Source organism: Apus apus, chromosome 14, assembly GCF_020740795.1.
Source record: "Apus apus isolate bApuApu2 chromosome 14, bApuApu2.pri.cur, whole genome shotgun sequence".
Taxonomy (NCBI): domain Eukaryota; kingdom Metazoa; phylum Chordata; class Aves; order Apodiformes; family Apodidae; genus Apus; species Apus apus.
The window spans coordinates 3,825,482-3,838,958 of NC_067295.1; the positions used below are offsets into that span (position 1 = coordinate 3,825,482).

General features: G+C 52.6%; 1 protein-coding gene across 7 annotated transcripts in view; it reads left to right on the plus strand.

Moving 5' to 3' along the window:
* TNRC18 (trinucleotide repeat containing 18) overlaps positions 1-13,477 on the plus strand; it is a 56,399-nt gene that overhangs the window by 20,321 nt on the left and 22,601 nt on the right. For 5 of the 7 annotated variants that reach the window (XM_051631766.1, XM_051631768.1, XM_051631769.1 and 2 more), the window contains 11 exons: positions 2,167-2,269; positions 2,696-2,901; positions 3,035-3,181; positions 3,651-3,835; positions 4,597-5,020; positions 5,515-6,462; positions 7,108-7,283; positions 8,015-8,151; positions 8,634-8,762; positions 10,640-10,814; positions 11,866-12,229. In XM_051631766.1, the coding sequence (XP_051487726.1) occupies positions 2,167-2,269; positions 2,696-2,901; positions 3,035-3,181; positions 3,651-3,835; positions 4,597-5,020; positions 5,515-6,462; positions 7,108-7,283; positions 8,015-8,151; positions 8,634-8,762; positions 10,640-10,814; positions 11,866-12,229 (2,994 nt within the window). The remainder of the gene's footprint in view (positions 1-2,166; positions 2,270-2,695; positions 2,902-3,034; positions 3,182-3,650; positions 3,836-4,596; positions 5,021-5,514; positions 6,463-7,107; positions 7,284-8,014; positions 8,152-8,633; positions 8,763-10,639; positions 10,815-11,865; positions 12,230-13,477) is intronic. The other 2 variants (XM_051631767.1, XM_051631771.1) reach the window with 2 other exon arrangements.

A 13,477-nucleotide genomic window follows, 5' to 3' on the forward strand; every position in this document is an offset into this window, starting at 1 on the left:
GTGCTCTGTGCGTCATCTTCGTATATATAGACAAAATGATCATTCACTGTCGGGACAATCATTGGTCTGTATGGAAAAGGGACCGTCCTGATGGCAGGGTGGAGGGTTAGGCAGGAGTTAGAGGAATAAGAAAGTGTTTGTGTTTGGATGGGGAATGAGAAAAAAGACGATGAACCCGTCTATAAATAAACGGAGCGCGAGTGATGTAGGTGGGAGAGGGAGGAGCAGAGGGAAATGGCAAAATAATATGTTTCTAAGAAAAGGCTGGTGGGGAAGGGGGAGTCAGCCCACCTTGTGCTGGGGAGGAGAGCAGGGCTGAGAGTTAACCGAGGGCTTGCTCCATGGTGCTGACACCAAAGAGGCAATTGGGCATTGACTGGGGAAAATGAATAGTAAAAGGGGCTCAAAGGGGGAAAAACTGGGCTAGGGGGTGAAAGGGGATTTATGTGTGACTGGGGATGCTGGTGGAGAGGCAGGGGGAAATGCTGGTAGAGGGGCAGGGGGGGATGCCGTGGCTCCAGATGGGTTAGTGAGCCCGTGTGCCTTGCATGGAGGCTGAGTAGTAAAACTGAGCAACAGAGGCTGCATGGGGCATCATTCAGTGAGTCCAGGAGGGGCTCGCTGGGGACAGCCATAGCACACTGTGTCGTGGTAGGCTGCAAGGGAAATGGGGTGACCCTGGAAAGTCCTTGGGGAGGGAGAGCTGTGTGCCAGGTTTTAAAGCATCTTTGCTTTGTGCCTGAAGCCCATGGAAGGAGCCTTGGGGAGAGGAGCCGGGAGAGATGTTGTCTTGTTCTTGGATTCCTTCTGACAGTAAACGCTGAGGGAATTGGAGACTTGACAGCAAAAAAAACCCCACGGGCTGTCCAGGTTTGTGGAAATACACAGTGGAGCCTTCCTTGAAAAGACTGCCTGTCAGCAGAGTAGACTTGATGTTCCGAGATGCTATCCTGTGTGCCAAACCTTATCCAGACGGGAGAGCAAGGAGCCTGGAAAGGGCTGGCAGGAGCTGGGGTGCAGCCGTGCAAGGCCGTGCTGTGCCACTGAGCCCTGCGGGGTGCAGAGCATCACCCAGGCAGGGGATGTGCTGACAGGGTGCACCCAAGGGCTGGGGGAAGCAAACACCCTCCTCCTGGCTCTGTTAGACTGGCTGGCAGCTCACTGCAAGCAGGGCTGGGATTTAGGAGCGAGTCCTACTGCCAAAGTGTAACATGGACAGGGGCAATGGGGGTTTGTGGAAAGAATGCTTGTGCAAGAAAGCTGGGGGAAAAAACAGGGAAAAGCAAGCCTAAAATCAATCAGTTGGGATAAAGACTATGAATAAAATAAGGGAAAGATGGACCCAATGCCTGGTCCTGGCATGGCAAGCGAGGAGCAGTTGTTTGCTCCTGTGAAGGTGCTTCCCAGCCTCCTGCAGATGCAACTGCTACCATGCCAGGCTGTATTTGCAAGAGCTGTTCTGGTTCTGGGTGAGCCATTTCTAAAGCCAAACATTCAGCCCCCCTTTTTGGACTCTTGCCTTCATCTGCGGTATGTGCCCCTGCTTTGCCAGGCCCCTTCTTGTTGCATAGTTTGGGGGAGGATGCAGTATTCCCGCTAACAGGTTCAGTGTCAGAGTGGAGCACGCTGGTTTTCTGAGTTTCTGTAGTGTTGGTACTGCCTGTTGAAGAAGGAGCAGCTTCAGACATACCCAGTTCTCCCAGACTGGTTTACAAGAGCAGAAGTGCTTCAGACGGTGCAGAGATGTCCTTGTGAGGACACCAGCAGGACTTGGTGTTTTGATGCAGGGCCTCATCTCCCTCTGAGATGGGGAATCTGTCACTCTCCTTCAGCAGAAATGGTCCCATTGGTTCTGCTGCTCCCAGGCTGGTGGCTATCCTGTCCTGCAGACCAGCCTGACCTTGCTGAGTGGGTCTCTTGATGGGTTGAAGACACAGACCTCAAACCAAATGCATCTGAATGCTACCAGGAGCAGCCTTGCTGAGAACATCTTGATCACATAGACAGCCTTGCCCTGTCCTCAGGGGCTCTAACCTGATATAGTCTGGGGTATGGTGGCATTTTTGTGTGCTGGCTCCAAGTGTGCTGCTTCTTCATGCCCAGAGAAGGGGGGACAACTTTCTCTGGACTGTATCTCATGTCTGATGGTGCTGGGTTGCCTTTTAGGGCATGGACGCTCAGAAGATGATTGTGGGGATGAGAGGAGCCGCCACCGGGACAGCCACCTCCTGGCAGGGCGCTTGGAGCGGGATCAGGAGAAGCTGCTCAGGTGAGGGTCAGAGGAGGACAGGGTCTCTTGCTGCAGTGCCACAAGCCGTGCTTGGGGACAGCCTGTCTGGAGGAGGGACAGGTTTGCATCCATCCTGGTGAAGGTGCTGGTACGAGCTTTGCTGGTGCAGGGAGGAGTGCTGAGCAGAGTACCATGGGGTTACAGGCAGATCCTGAATCCACAGCAGAGTAATCCTAATAGACTGCTGCAAATCCATGCCTGCTCCAAAGGGATGGAGACATGGGATGTTTTATTCTGGATATGCTTTTAACCACCTCCATCACATCTCTCCTTGATTGTCTGACCCTGGTTTGCAAACATATTCATCCTGCAGACTGGTCTGTACCCCTGGGCTCCTGCAGCCACGCAGTGACCTGCAGCACTCGGACCCTCTCTCACTCTCTCTCTTGCCTCCCCCCTCCCTAGAGAGAGCAAGGAGCTGGCGGATTTTGCCCGGATACACCCCTCTGGCTGCGCCGCGAACGGTTTGAACTCCAACCTCATGGTGACAGGAGGCCCAGCCTTGACGGGCTCTGGGCGCTGGTCTGCAGACCCGGCTTCGCACTTGGCAGCCCATTCCTGGCTGCCCAGGACGGGGAGCCCCTCCATGTGGCTGGCCAGCCATCCCTATGGTGAGTGCCCTGGGAGGGAGCTGTGTGTCCAGGGGGTGTTCACCTCAATGCAATCCAAGGAGAGGTGTTGCTAAGTTCCCAGTGAGGCTGCAGTCTGCTCGCAGACTTGTGACTGTGATGTTTCTTCCTTCAGGACTTGGTCACCCTTCCCTGCACCAGGGCATGACTCCAGGCTTTCCCCCTGCCATGGGTGGAGCTCTCCCTTCTGCCTACCAGTTTGCCAGAGACCCACAGTCTGGGCAGCTTGTTGTGATCCCCAGTGAGCACTTGCCACACTTCGGTAAGGATGTGACCGTGTCCCTGAGGACTGTGCTTTGACAGCTGTGGAGAAGACAGGCTTTGGAGAGGGCTGGATAGTACTATACAGACTGTAGGGACCAGCAACCACAGCTTTAGGGTGTGAGCTGGCCTCTTCTTAGGTGTTTGTCAGAGATGGAAATGTGTCACCTTCAGCTGTGGCTCCTCACCCCATGAAGACTTTGGGTCCTTTGTTAGGAGAAGCTACACACAAGCTCAGTCAAACCAAGGGTGTGCAGAGAGCAAAGCAAGCCAGGCAGCCCCACGACCTGTGGGGTGGTGGGACTGGGGCTGCTGAGGGGTAGACAGCACCCTTTTACCTCTGCATTTCTGGTTGTGTTTCTGCAGTCAGCATTTGCCTTTCCTAACTGGGGCAGAGACACTTCCCTTAGCAATCCTTTAGCCATTGCCATCCTCCTGCCTCCCTGACTGTGTCTCTGCTCATTCACCAGCAGAGCTGATGGACCGGGCGCCCCCGCTGTGGCCTGCGATGTACCCCCCGACCAGGAGCTCCCTCCAGCATGCTCACCAGCTCCAGCTCCTCTCCCATCAGCAGCTGCTGAGGCAGCACGAGCTCTACATCCTGCAGCAGCAAGCGGCCCACGCCATGGAGCTGCAGAGGAGCGCCCAGCTCGTGGTACGTTTTCAAGATCTTGCTTGAATGTGAAATGATCTTGAATTTGGAGTGTCTGGGGGGAGGACAAAGCAGCTGTGTCTGTTGTAAGTATCTCTCAAGGGTATGGGTGCATTGAGCCATCCTGGCCTGGTCCATGGGATACGAGACATTCAGTGCATCCTGCACAGTTGAGATGGATTTTGGGTGGGTTTGGTGTGGACCTGTTGAGCAGCGCTGTCAGGAGAGCTGTCCAGCAGCAGTGCAGCCTTGATTCCTTCTCCAAGGAGCTATCTGTTTAGGTGAGTGGCTTCATCCTTGGTCACCTCCAAGCAAACCTCTTGAGCATCTTGGAGAAGAAGCTGTAATACTGGTAGCAGTCACACTGGGTTTTGGAGCCAGCTCCTGTTTACCAAATGATTTTTGAAGTCATGAGCTTTTACTTGGGTGTTTTGTACCCATTTAATTTTTGTGGTGGTTATCTGGTTTTCAGCCTTCATTTTACATGTGTGCTTGCTAGGCTGGAGACTTAGAAGTGGTTTGCTTTGGTTGCAAGGGGAAGTTGAGATGCTCTTCACATGACTCCTGGAGGTGGGAATTTGTAAAGAAAGCTATCACAGATCAGTGTCACCTTCCATCATATTGGTCTTCAAATGGTGTCGACACACAGGAGCATGTGTTTTAGTCCGTGTTTGATAAGACCAGGTTTTGATCTGGTTTGGTGGCAGGTCTGTGCTTTGCAGGAGCAGGTGGAGATGTCATGCTGAGTTTTGCTCTTGTCACAGGAGAGGTTGAAGGCGAATGAGCAACGTGCGGATATGGAAGAGAAGGTGACGAAACGGAGCCTGGACAGTGCCAAATCAGGCCTTTCCTCCTCTGCCGCGGGACTGGTGCACCGAAAACCACCTGTGCTGTCTCCCAGCGCCTCCACATCCTACAGCAAGGCTGTGAGTCCACCTCCCCTCTCTCCCAGGGCCTCACCCGTGTCTGTGCTCAAAGCTGAGGTGATCCAAAAGATGGAGGAGCCACCTTCGCAGCCAGCCTACTCCTACCCTGCCACCCCCAGCTCCCATCCTTCCAGCCCGCCCCCTGCCTCTCCACCCCCTGCCCCTGCCATCCCTCCAAAGGAAGAGGCACCCGAGCCTGTGGAGAAGAAAGACCTGGAGCTGGAGAAGGAAGCTGCTGGTCCATATCAGGCCTTGTTCCCAGGTAAGAGAGCCCTGCTTTGGCAGAGTCCCATTGTGTTTGTGCCTGCCTCCCTTTTTCTCCTTGTCTCTTTCCTGCTTCCATCCCTTCCTGTAGAGAAAACCAGGTAGCTCCTCTAAAAGGCAGGTGAGAGGCAAGGACCAGGGGTGGTGTGATGGACTTGGATCAATGCCTGAGTCTTAAGGACACCTGGGCTGTAGGCTGTCTTCTTCCCTTCGGTCAAGCCTGGGTTGGTTCCTCCAGGGCTGAAGTCTCCCTGGGAGAAGGATGCAGGAGGCAGATCTCTTCCCAGTTGCAGGAGAATGCTGGAAAGGTGCAAAAGCCACCTCTGGGGTGCTCATACCTGTGGCAACTTGGCCAGGAGAGAGGTGCACAAAGCAGTCACTGCTGGAGAATAGGAAGAGATGAGAGATGAAGGGAACCCATCTCTATACCTTAGTGAGAGGTGCTTTGAAGGCCTGGCCATTACACAGTCTGTCTCTTCTGATGTCTTGCAGAGATCCCCCCGGGATATCCCTTCCAGTCCCTGCCTCCCTCCTTTGGAAGACACTATCCCTACCTCCTCCAGCCCACTGCAGCAGCTGATGCAGATGGCCTGGCTCCTGATGTCCCACTGCCTGCTGAAAGCTCTGAGCACATGGAGCTTTCTCCAGAGGTCAAGCCCATCCACCTGTCTCCGTCCAAAATGCTGGAGCCCATCCAAGCCACAGCAGAAGAAGAGTCCTTGGAAGAGAGGGTGAAATCAGAGGTGCAGGTGGAGGAAAGTCAAGAAGGCATCTGTGAGCAGGACGTGGGCACTCTCAACATCACCACCTCCGCAGCCGTCCCAGTGCAGAATGTGGACAATTGCAATCTCCTGTTGCATCAAGGGGAAGCCCTGGGTGCTATGGAGCAGGAACAGGAAGACCTTCAGAGCTGCCCACCTCCTTACCAGGTTGTGGCCTGCCCTGCAGAAGCAGAGGCTCAGGCAGAGACCGGGAGTGGAGCAGAAACCTGCTCCGTGCACATGGACTATGACAGTTCGCTGGTGCACACGGAGAACGAGCCACCCGAGATGGACTTGAGGCCCCAGCGGGAGGAGGCCTCTGTAGCCATGGATCTGCAGAGCACCGATGTGCCCCGGGGGAGGGAGTTCCCCAGCCTGACCCCTGAGGAGGAGGAGCAGGGGACAGAGATCCCTTCCTACACGGAAGAGGCAATCTCTTGCCAGATCCCAGCTCTGGACATCAAGCCGGGCGACCCACTGGCTGGGATGAACGCTTTGGTGGCTGCCACAGAAATGCCTCAAGCCTGTTCCTTGTTGACTACCACCAGTGTCACTCCGTCCCAGATGAAGGTGGAGGTGTTACCTGACCAGGCTTTGGAGCACTCTTTCCTGCAAGGGATCACTTTGCTGAGTGAAATTGCAGAGATGGAGCTGGAGAAACGGAAGCAAGAAATGCAGAGTAAGTTGTGAGTGTGGGATCTGGCCAGCCTTGGACCAGGTTGGGTCTCCTGCATCTGATCCCTGCCCTCCCTTTGCCTGCAAAGGAGTGGAGACACAGGTGGGATCTCCTGCAACCTCAGCTAGGGAGCAAGGAGAGCATTGCACTGAACTGCAGGAGTAGCTGGTAGTTTGGATGGGGTTCAAACAGGGTTTTGTTGCAGTAGGTTGAGCTACGTGTGGCTTTTGTACTGCTCTCCCCTTCCAAAGGCCCTCACCATGTCTAGACAGCTTGTGGTATGTGTAGAGGAAACGGAGCCCCACTTGTTGAAAGCTGCCAGGGTAACACCCTTCTGGCAGGCACTGAGTCTGCAGTCTGTTGGGGTTTGGCACAAGAGGCCCCCAGTAGCTCCAGATGGTGCTTTCCAAGAGCTTGGCAGGTCCTGAGAAGTTCTCACCTTCCAGTAACTTCCTGAGGTGAGACACGATGGGAGCTGCCAGTTGCATCATGGATGGGTACAACAGAAGATCTCAAATGGTGGCCAAGGGTGGCTGGAAGGCTCCTTGAGCTGCCATAGTCCAGAAAGGGACATCAGCCTCTCCTTGTACCTTCTGGAGAAGCAGTCTTGGAAGGTGAACCTCTATAGCTTGTTTTTTCTGTCCTCAGCGGGTCCAGAGAGTTTCCCTGTCCGGCCAACACTGGAGAGTTTGCTGGCTGCCAGCACCCACATGCTCATGGAAGTACTTTCCACCCCCTTCATGGAAAGTCTGAAAACCATCCGTCTGCCTCGCGAGCTGAATCCCAACAAAAAGTACAGCTGGATGCAGAAGAAGGATGAACCTGTAAGTAGCTCCGAGTGTGGCTGAGCCTGAGGAGCCCCAGTGCCCCCGCTGGCCACAGCTCGCTCTGCCAGCCCCAGTTTGCCACCCCCCTGTGCTGCTCTTTTGCACTCAGCAAAGCCAGCCGTGTTTCCCTCACCTCGCAGGAGCTAGTGTGCAGAGATTTAGCTTCCTCCCTTGTTTGTGAATCAACACCATTGATCTCAGCAGGACCCTCGGCAGCCCTGAAAAGCAGTGTTTGTAATACAAAGGCAGCAGGAACTCATATGTTGCTGTTTGGCAAGGGGGGATAAATAAAGGTAGTGGCAGGAGAGTTTTTCCTTTTTTCTTTGCTGACTCTTCCCCGTGGGAGAGGCTGACAAATTATTTTGTACCCTGCAAGTAAGTGTTCCAAGACAGGGGATATTTTGATCTGTCTTTTTGAATATGGGAAACGAGACTCCATGGGTGTATTTTATCCTGCAGGTTCTTTCCCAGGGCTGCTCTCCCTCAGAGCTGTTACCATCCCATGCATAAGCCACAGAACATCTTTGCTTGGCTGGTTTTGCTTGGGTACCACTCCACGGCTGTGCTTGTTGTGGGTGAGGGTGCTCCATGTATCCATGGAGAGCTTCCCTGCCAGGCCGCAGATCTTGGCCATAGCCAGGTCTCCGTGGTGTGTGCACCACCCCAGTCTAGGTGAGAGCCTGGACGTGTCCTGACCTTCTCACCCCCTCTTGCCTCCCCCACTGTAGATGTACTCCATCAAATCAGCCATCGAGAACATGGACGCGATGGAGCTGGACTACAGGATGCGGCTGGCAGAGCTGCAGCGGCGCTACAAGGAGAAGCAGCGGGAGCTGGTGAAGCTGCAGCGCCGCAGGGACTCCGAGTAAGTCGCAGGCAGCTCGCTCTGTTTTTTTTCCAGCTGGGCACTTTCACTGCCTCTTGGTCCAGCAGAGAAAACAGCCCTTCCATCCCTCCCTGCCTCTTGTCCTCTCCTCCTGGCGCCACCCGCCAGAGCTTTGCACAGCACACTCCTAGGCAATGTGACATGACAACCTGATCACTGGTGAATCCAGCTGGGAGACCATGTTAGAGACAACCTTGTCTTCAGCAGCTCAGTTTAGCAGTTTGGTGACAGGCGAAGGTTCTGGGTTGGCTCCCCTTCTTGCTTGCTTTCTTTTAATTTTTTTCCCTTTTTCTTCTTTTTTTTGGATTTGTTTGCTTTATTTATTTTTTTTCCTTCTTTTTTTTTTTTTTTTTTGGCTTTTTGGTTGCAAAATTTGATTTTGCCTTCTTTTTTTTTCTTTGCTTGCTTTTTTTTTGTTTTTGTTGCCTTGGTTAACAGTGAAGCGTGTGGTTTTTTTAAAGGGAAAAGCATGACGAGAAAAGTAGAAGCTTGGCGAGAAGAGGCCCTGGAAGGCCCAGGAAGAGGAAACTTGGATCAAGCGCTCTGTCACCCATTAAGGAGAGAGGGAAGAGTGACAGCAAGAGTGGAAAGTAAGGCTGGAATTTGGGGAAGATGGGCAAATGGCAGGGTCGCTGCACCAGGGTTTGACTTGGGGAGAGGACCTCGGATGCATCTGGGGCTCGCTGGGGCCTTGTGTTGGCAGGCAGGTCTCTGGCAGCAGTGGTGTTGTGGAAGCACGGGCGTCTCGTGGGATGTGTCCTTACGGTGGGATTAGGGTGCCAGCCTCCTCCCTCCCCACTGGCAGAGCAGGTGGCTGAGGTGTTGGGTGTAGGTAGGACAGGCTGAGTTGAGCAGCAGTGAGGTGGCTGGGCAGGGAGCTGTCAGTGAGCTCTTGGTGTCAGGGAGTGTGTCCTCGTGTGTTTTCAGGAGAGCTGACAGTGCAGGTGGGTGCTGTAGAGCTAATTGATGTTGGTGTCAAAAATGAGAAGGACAGGACTGTTCCAGGTTACCTACCTTCTAGGGCCTTTCTGCTGTTTCTGCTGTCTTCTCCTTTTAATCAGTGGGAGTTGGTTTCGCCTGACCCCTCTCTCTTCCAAGTGTCTGGATATTCTCTCTCCTGCTTTTTTTCTCTTTTGCAAGTCCAGCTGCTGTTGTTTGGATGCCTGGATCTCACCACCATTGGCCACCTAACCATCTATAGATGGCCATGTCTCTCCAATGGGAAGGTACCTCCTAGCTGCCTCCCTGTGTGCTACGTATTTTTGCAAATGTCCTTTCAAGACTGCAAATTAGATTCAGGTGCCCAGCTCCCACTGACCATGTACTTCTGAACATCTGTCCTCTTGGTGGTTCTGTGTTTTGCTTCTGTTTGTTTGGATGGATGGACAGGCTGGAGGCATCCGGAGGTGGCTGGAGTTGTGCATGTGTGCGTGCAAGAGCATGTTGTGTGTGCATGTCCCCACGTTGCAGGAATGCTTGAGCAGCCTGGCATGGGAGATGGAGATGCACCCTCAGCTAGTGTCCAGGGCCTGAGGTGTTGGTTTGGCTGTTTGTGGTGGTCAGTAGAGAGGATGGAGGGGAGGAGGAATGCCTGGAAGCTGAGGAGGCTGTACTGTGTCAGCAGCTTTGTGGTGGTGGTGGTATCACCTTGGCCAGCAGGCTTAGTATGAAGGAGGTGGCATATGAGAGCTTTTAATGAGGCTTCTAGAGGTCTTGAGGTGTTGACTGATCTCTCCACTGATCAGTTAGTTTCTGGAGACAGCTGGAGAGCAGTGAAAGGATGTGCTTGTAATCTCACCTACTTTATTTTTTGTTTTTTTAAAATTGCTTATTTACCCTCTCCTCTCCCCCCAAATCCTGAAGCGAGACCAAAGAGGCAGGTCACAAATCCCCCTCGCAGGGGGGCAGGTGTGTGAGATTGCCTGACCTTTGAGCAAGCCCTTCAGTGCCCTTGTCCCTCTGTGTCACTCTGTGTGGCAGTTCCTCACCACCTCTGTGCTCATACCCAAGTAACCAGAGCAAGTGTTTGGGCAGTGAGGCACCTCCCTACGCCTCTTGATTCTCGCTCTGCGCCTACAGAGTCCATGAGAGTAGAGGTGGGAAAAGACCTACCGGCCAGCCCAGCTGTCTGTCCTTCCCTCTGCTGCTCTGTAACAAATCAGGCACTTTTTGGTGGCTGTTATTCAAGACATCACTTGCTTCCTTTCAGAGACCACCTGGTTTCTGGTCAGATCTCTGATCTCAGGCACCCTTATCTCTACTGGTGGCCAAGAGTGTGCAAGAAGGGCTCCTTGGCTATCCTGTTTGATGGAAAACCTTGTCCCAAAGTCCTGTTGTTTCACAGTGGACTTGGCTCCTGCTGAGGATCCCCGCTGTCCTAGGAGGCGTTTAACCTCACTCTTGAGCTTGGTGGGGATCACAGGGAGGAAAGCCCTCCACCTTGACCCATCCTGTGCTTGGCTTGCAGACTGAGCAAGTCCTTGTTGCTCTCTGAAGACTCTGAGACTGGCGAGGGCATGAAGAAGAGGCACAAAGGGGCCCTCCCGGAGGATGATGAGGATGTGGAGAGCAGCAGTGGCAAGATGAAGGGGAGGAACCAGAGCTGGGAAGAGCACGATGCAGCTCCCAGCTTCTCAAATGAGGTCAGTGCCCTCATGGGGAACATGGAGCCACAGGCCAAAAGCAGATCTGTTTCCTGCTTTGCTAGTGTTGTCCTGCACTGGGTGACTCCTGATCTTAGAGCATTTGCTCAGAGTTGACATGGGTTTAGAAGCTCTTCAGGAGAGGACTGGCTGTGCAGCAAAGGGGTGGTTGCAGAGGCTAACCCTGGCATGTGGAGCATGGACCTCTTTGGTAGGCAGCAGAGAGGCAGGTGCCTTCAAGCCAGCCAGGGCATTGTGTTGCAGTAGCTCTGAATCCAGATCAGTGCTTGTCTTACCCCTTTGCCTGTCGAGATAGCAGAGGGGAATAGACTTCCCAAGGCGACGTGGGAAAGGAAGCACAACATTGCTAGTTGAAATGCAGGGTTTTCTTCTGCTCCTGTTGTGGCAATGAGATATTTACTCGAGCTTTAAGCTGCTGCTGAAATCCAAAATGCATACAGGCAAAGCTGCTGTTATCTAGCTGTAGCACATGTAAAGTCTTATTTACTTTTTCCAAGAAGCAAGAAAATACTGCTAAGGATGTAGCAGTGCTGGCTGTAATGCAGTGGTGTGATGCTTTTGCTGGGAGATACTTGGGTCTTTTTGGCATCCCAGCCTCTGGAGCTGGTTGATTATGTGAAAATCCCTATTTATTTGGCTGGCGTTTTGGGTAAAGAAGATTTTGCATCCTTGTGATTTAGAGAAAAGCTTGTAAAAGCAACCCAAACATACCCTAAAAACCAGAAGGTGTTGAGAAGAAAGAAGTCCAAAACGTGGTGTTCTATGAGCATACTTCTTTTGGAAAAAAATTCAGTTTTTCTCCGTTAGTCTTCCAGTTTGGTAGTTCTTGGTAAATTGTGCTGTTTGCTGACATCTTCCTCTTCTTCTCTGGCACCATGGTGGGTTATGGCAACTGGGGCTTAAGATCATCATTTTGAGGTCTTATTAACTAGTGTACATGAGAGACTGCTAGGAGGGCTAGTGAAACCCCTCAGGTCTGCCACAATGTCTGCTCTGTGTTCACCCCTGTCTCTTCCTTTCACCTTGGCAGTTGAAGCTCAAAAAGAAGAAGGTGCCATCAGATCAGGAGCAGCTGGCCAGCAAGCTTGACAAAGCCCTGTCACTTACCAAACAGGACAAACTCAAATCCACCTTCAAGTTTGCTGACAGCTCTGGGGGAAAGCTGAAAACTAGTGGAGGTGGCAGCAGGTACCTTCCACCCCATGATGCTCTGCCGAGCAAGGAGGAGAAGAAGACCCTGGCCAAGAACCTGGGCCTGTCACTGAAAGCCACTAAGGAAGGTAAAAACAAAGTGGCTGCCAAAATGAAGAAGATGGAGGTGGGGTTAAAGGTCAAAAATCAGCTCAAGGTTTCCCATTCACCAGCAGTATCTGAAGTTAGCAGCTACTCCTATAGTAAGTAACTCCTCATTTATGCCTTCTTACAATGTAATCTGTTGTGGGGGCTTGTGGTGGTGGTTTCTGGCCTCTTGGAAGGGGTCTTGGAGATGAGTCAGGTTTTGCTCACGAGTAAAAGGTGACCTCCTCTGTGGCTAATCAATGCTTCTGCATCTTTGGGGTCAGCATGAGCTGTCCACCCAACTTGCTGTCCAGGATGTAGCCAGTAGCTGTCTCTTCTTGGCCTGTGTTGCACTGATTGTTAATTCCTTGCTTTTGGTGGGAGTAGACACTCTCCAGCTACCTGTCAGATGAGTCCTCATAGCCTCTGCTCCAGGAGGTGGTAAAAAGTTGACTTTTGAAGTCATTGTTGAGTTGGCGGGATTGGCTTTAGACTTATGCCGTGGAGTCAGTTGGAGAAGGCAAAGCCTGCCAGGGGACACTGATGGTCAGGAGCGTCCTTCTCCTCCCCAGTGCCGTGGCTTGGTTCCTGTCTGACTGTGTGCGTGCGTGAGCATGTTGTGTGTGCATGTCCCCACGTTGCAGGAATGCTTGAGCAGCCTGGCATGGGAGATGGAGATGCACCCTCAGCTAGTGTCCAGGGCCTGAGGTGTTGGTTTGTCTGTTTGTGGTGATCAGTAGAGAGGATGGAGAGGAGGGGGAGTGCCTCAGCCTTCCCATCTGTCTTCCCATCCCAGCATCCTGTGTGCTGATTGCTGTTCCTGAGCACAAAGTGCACCCGAGGCAAAGGTTCCTGCAGCCAAGCAGAGCTAGGGAGCCCTGTTACAGAAGGAAAAATCTGAATTGCACATAGAGTTGGGAAGACAGTAGAACCAGAGTCCTTAACGGTTCAGGCAGACAGTGGAGTTGATGGTCTGAGGCCTGGTTCTGGAATTGTCCCAGCTCACTCTGCATACATATCTTTTCCTTTGCTTGCAGCTATTTAAATCCCACGTTAAAACCCTTTTGGGGAGTTGTAGGTGTAACAAATGCCTCTCTCAGAGCAACATCCATTTAGAAATTTTACTAATGGGAAAGATGATGAGCTAGTGATTGTCCAACAGAACAAATGTTCAGCATGAAATTGGCCATTTTACATGGCAAAATAAAGGCCATTGTGTCTGCTGGACTTGAACACAACTTTTGGCTGGGTATGCTGTATGCACCACCCAGCAGTTCTGTTCTTGAATGTATTTCACTCCAGAGGAAAAACACATGGCCTCTAAACTGGGAGCTCTGGAGCTGATGTGGGGAGGAGGCATGGGC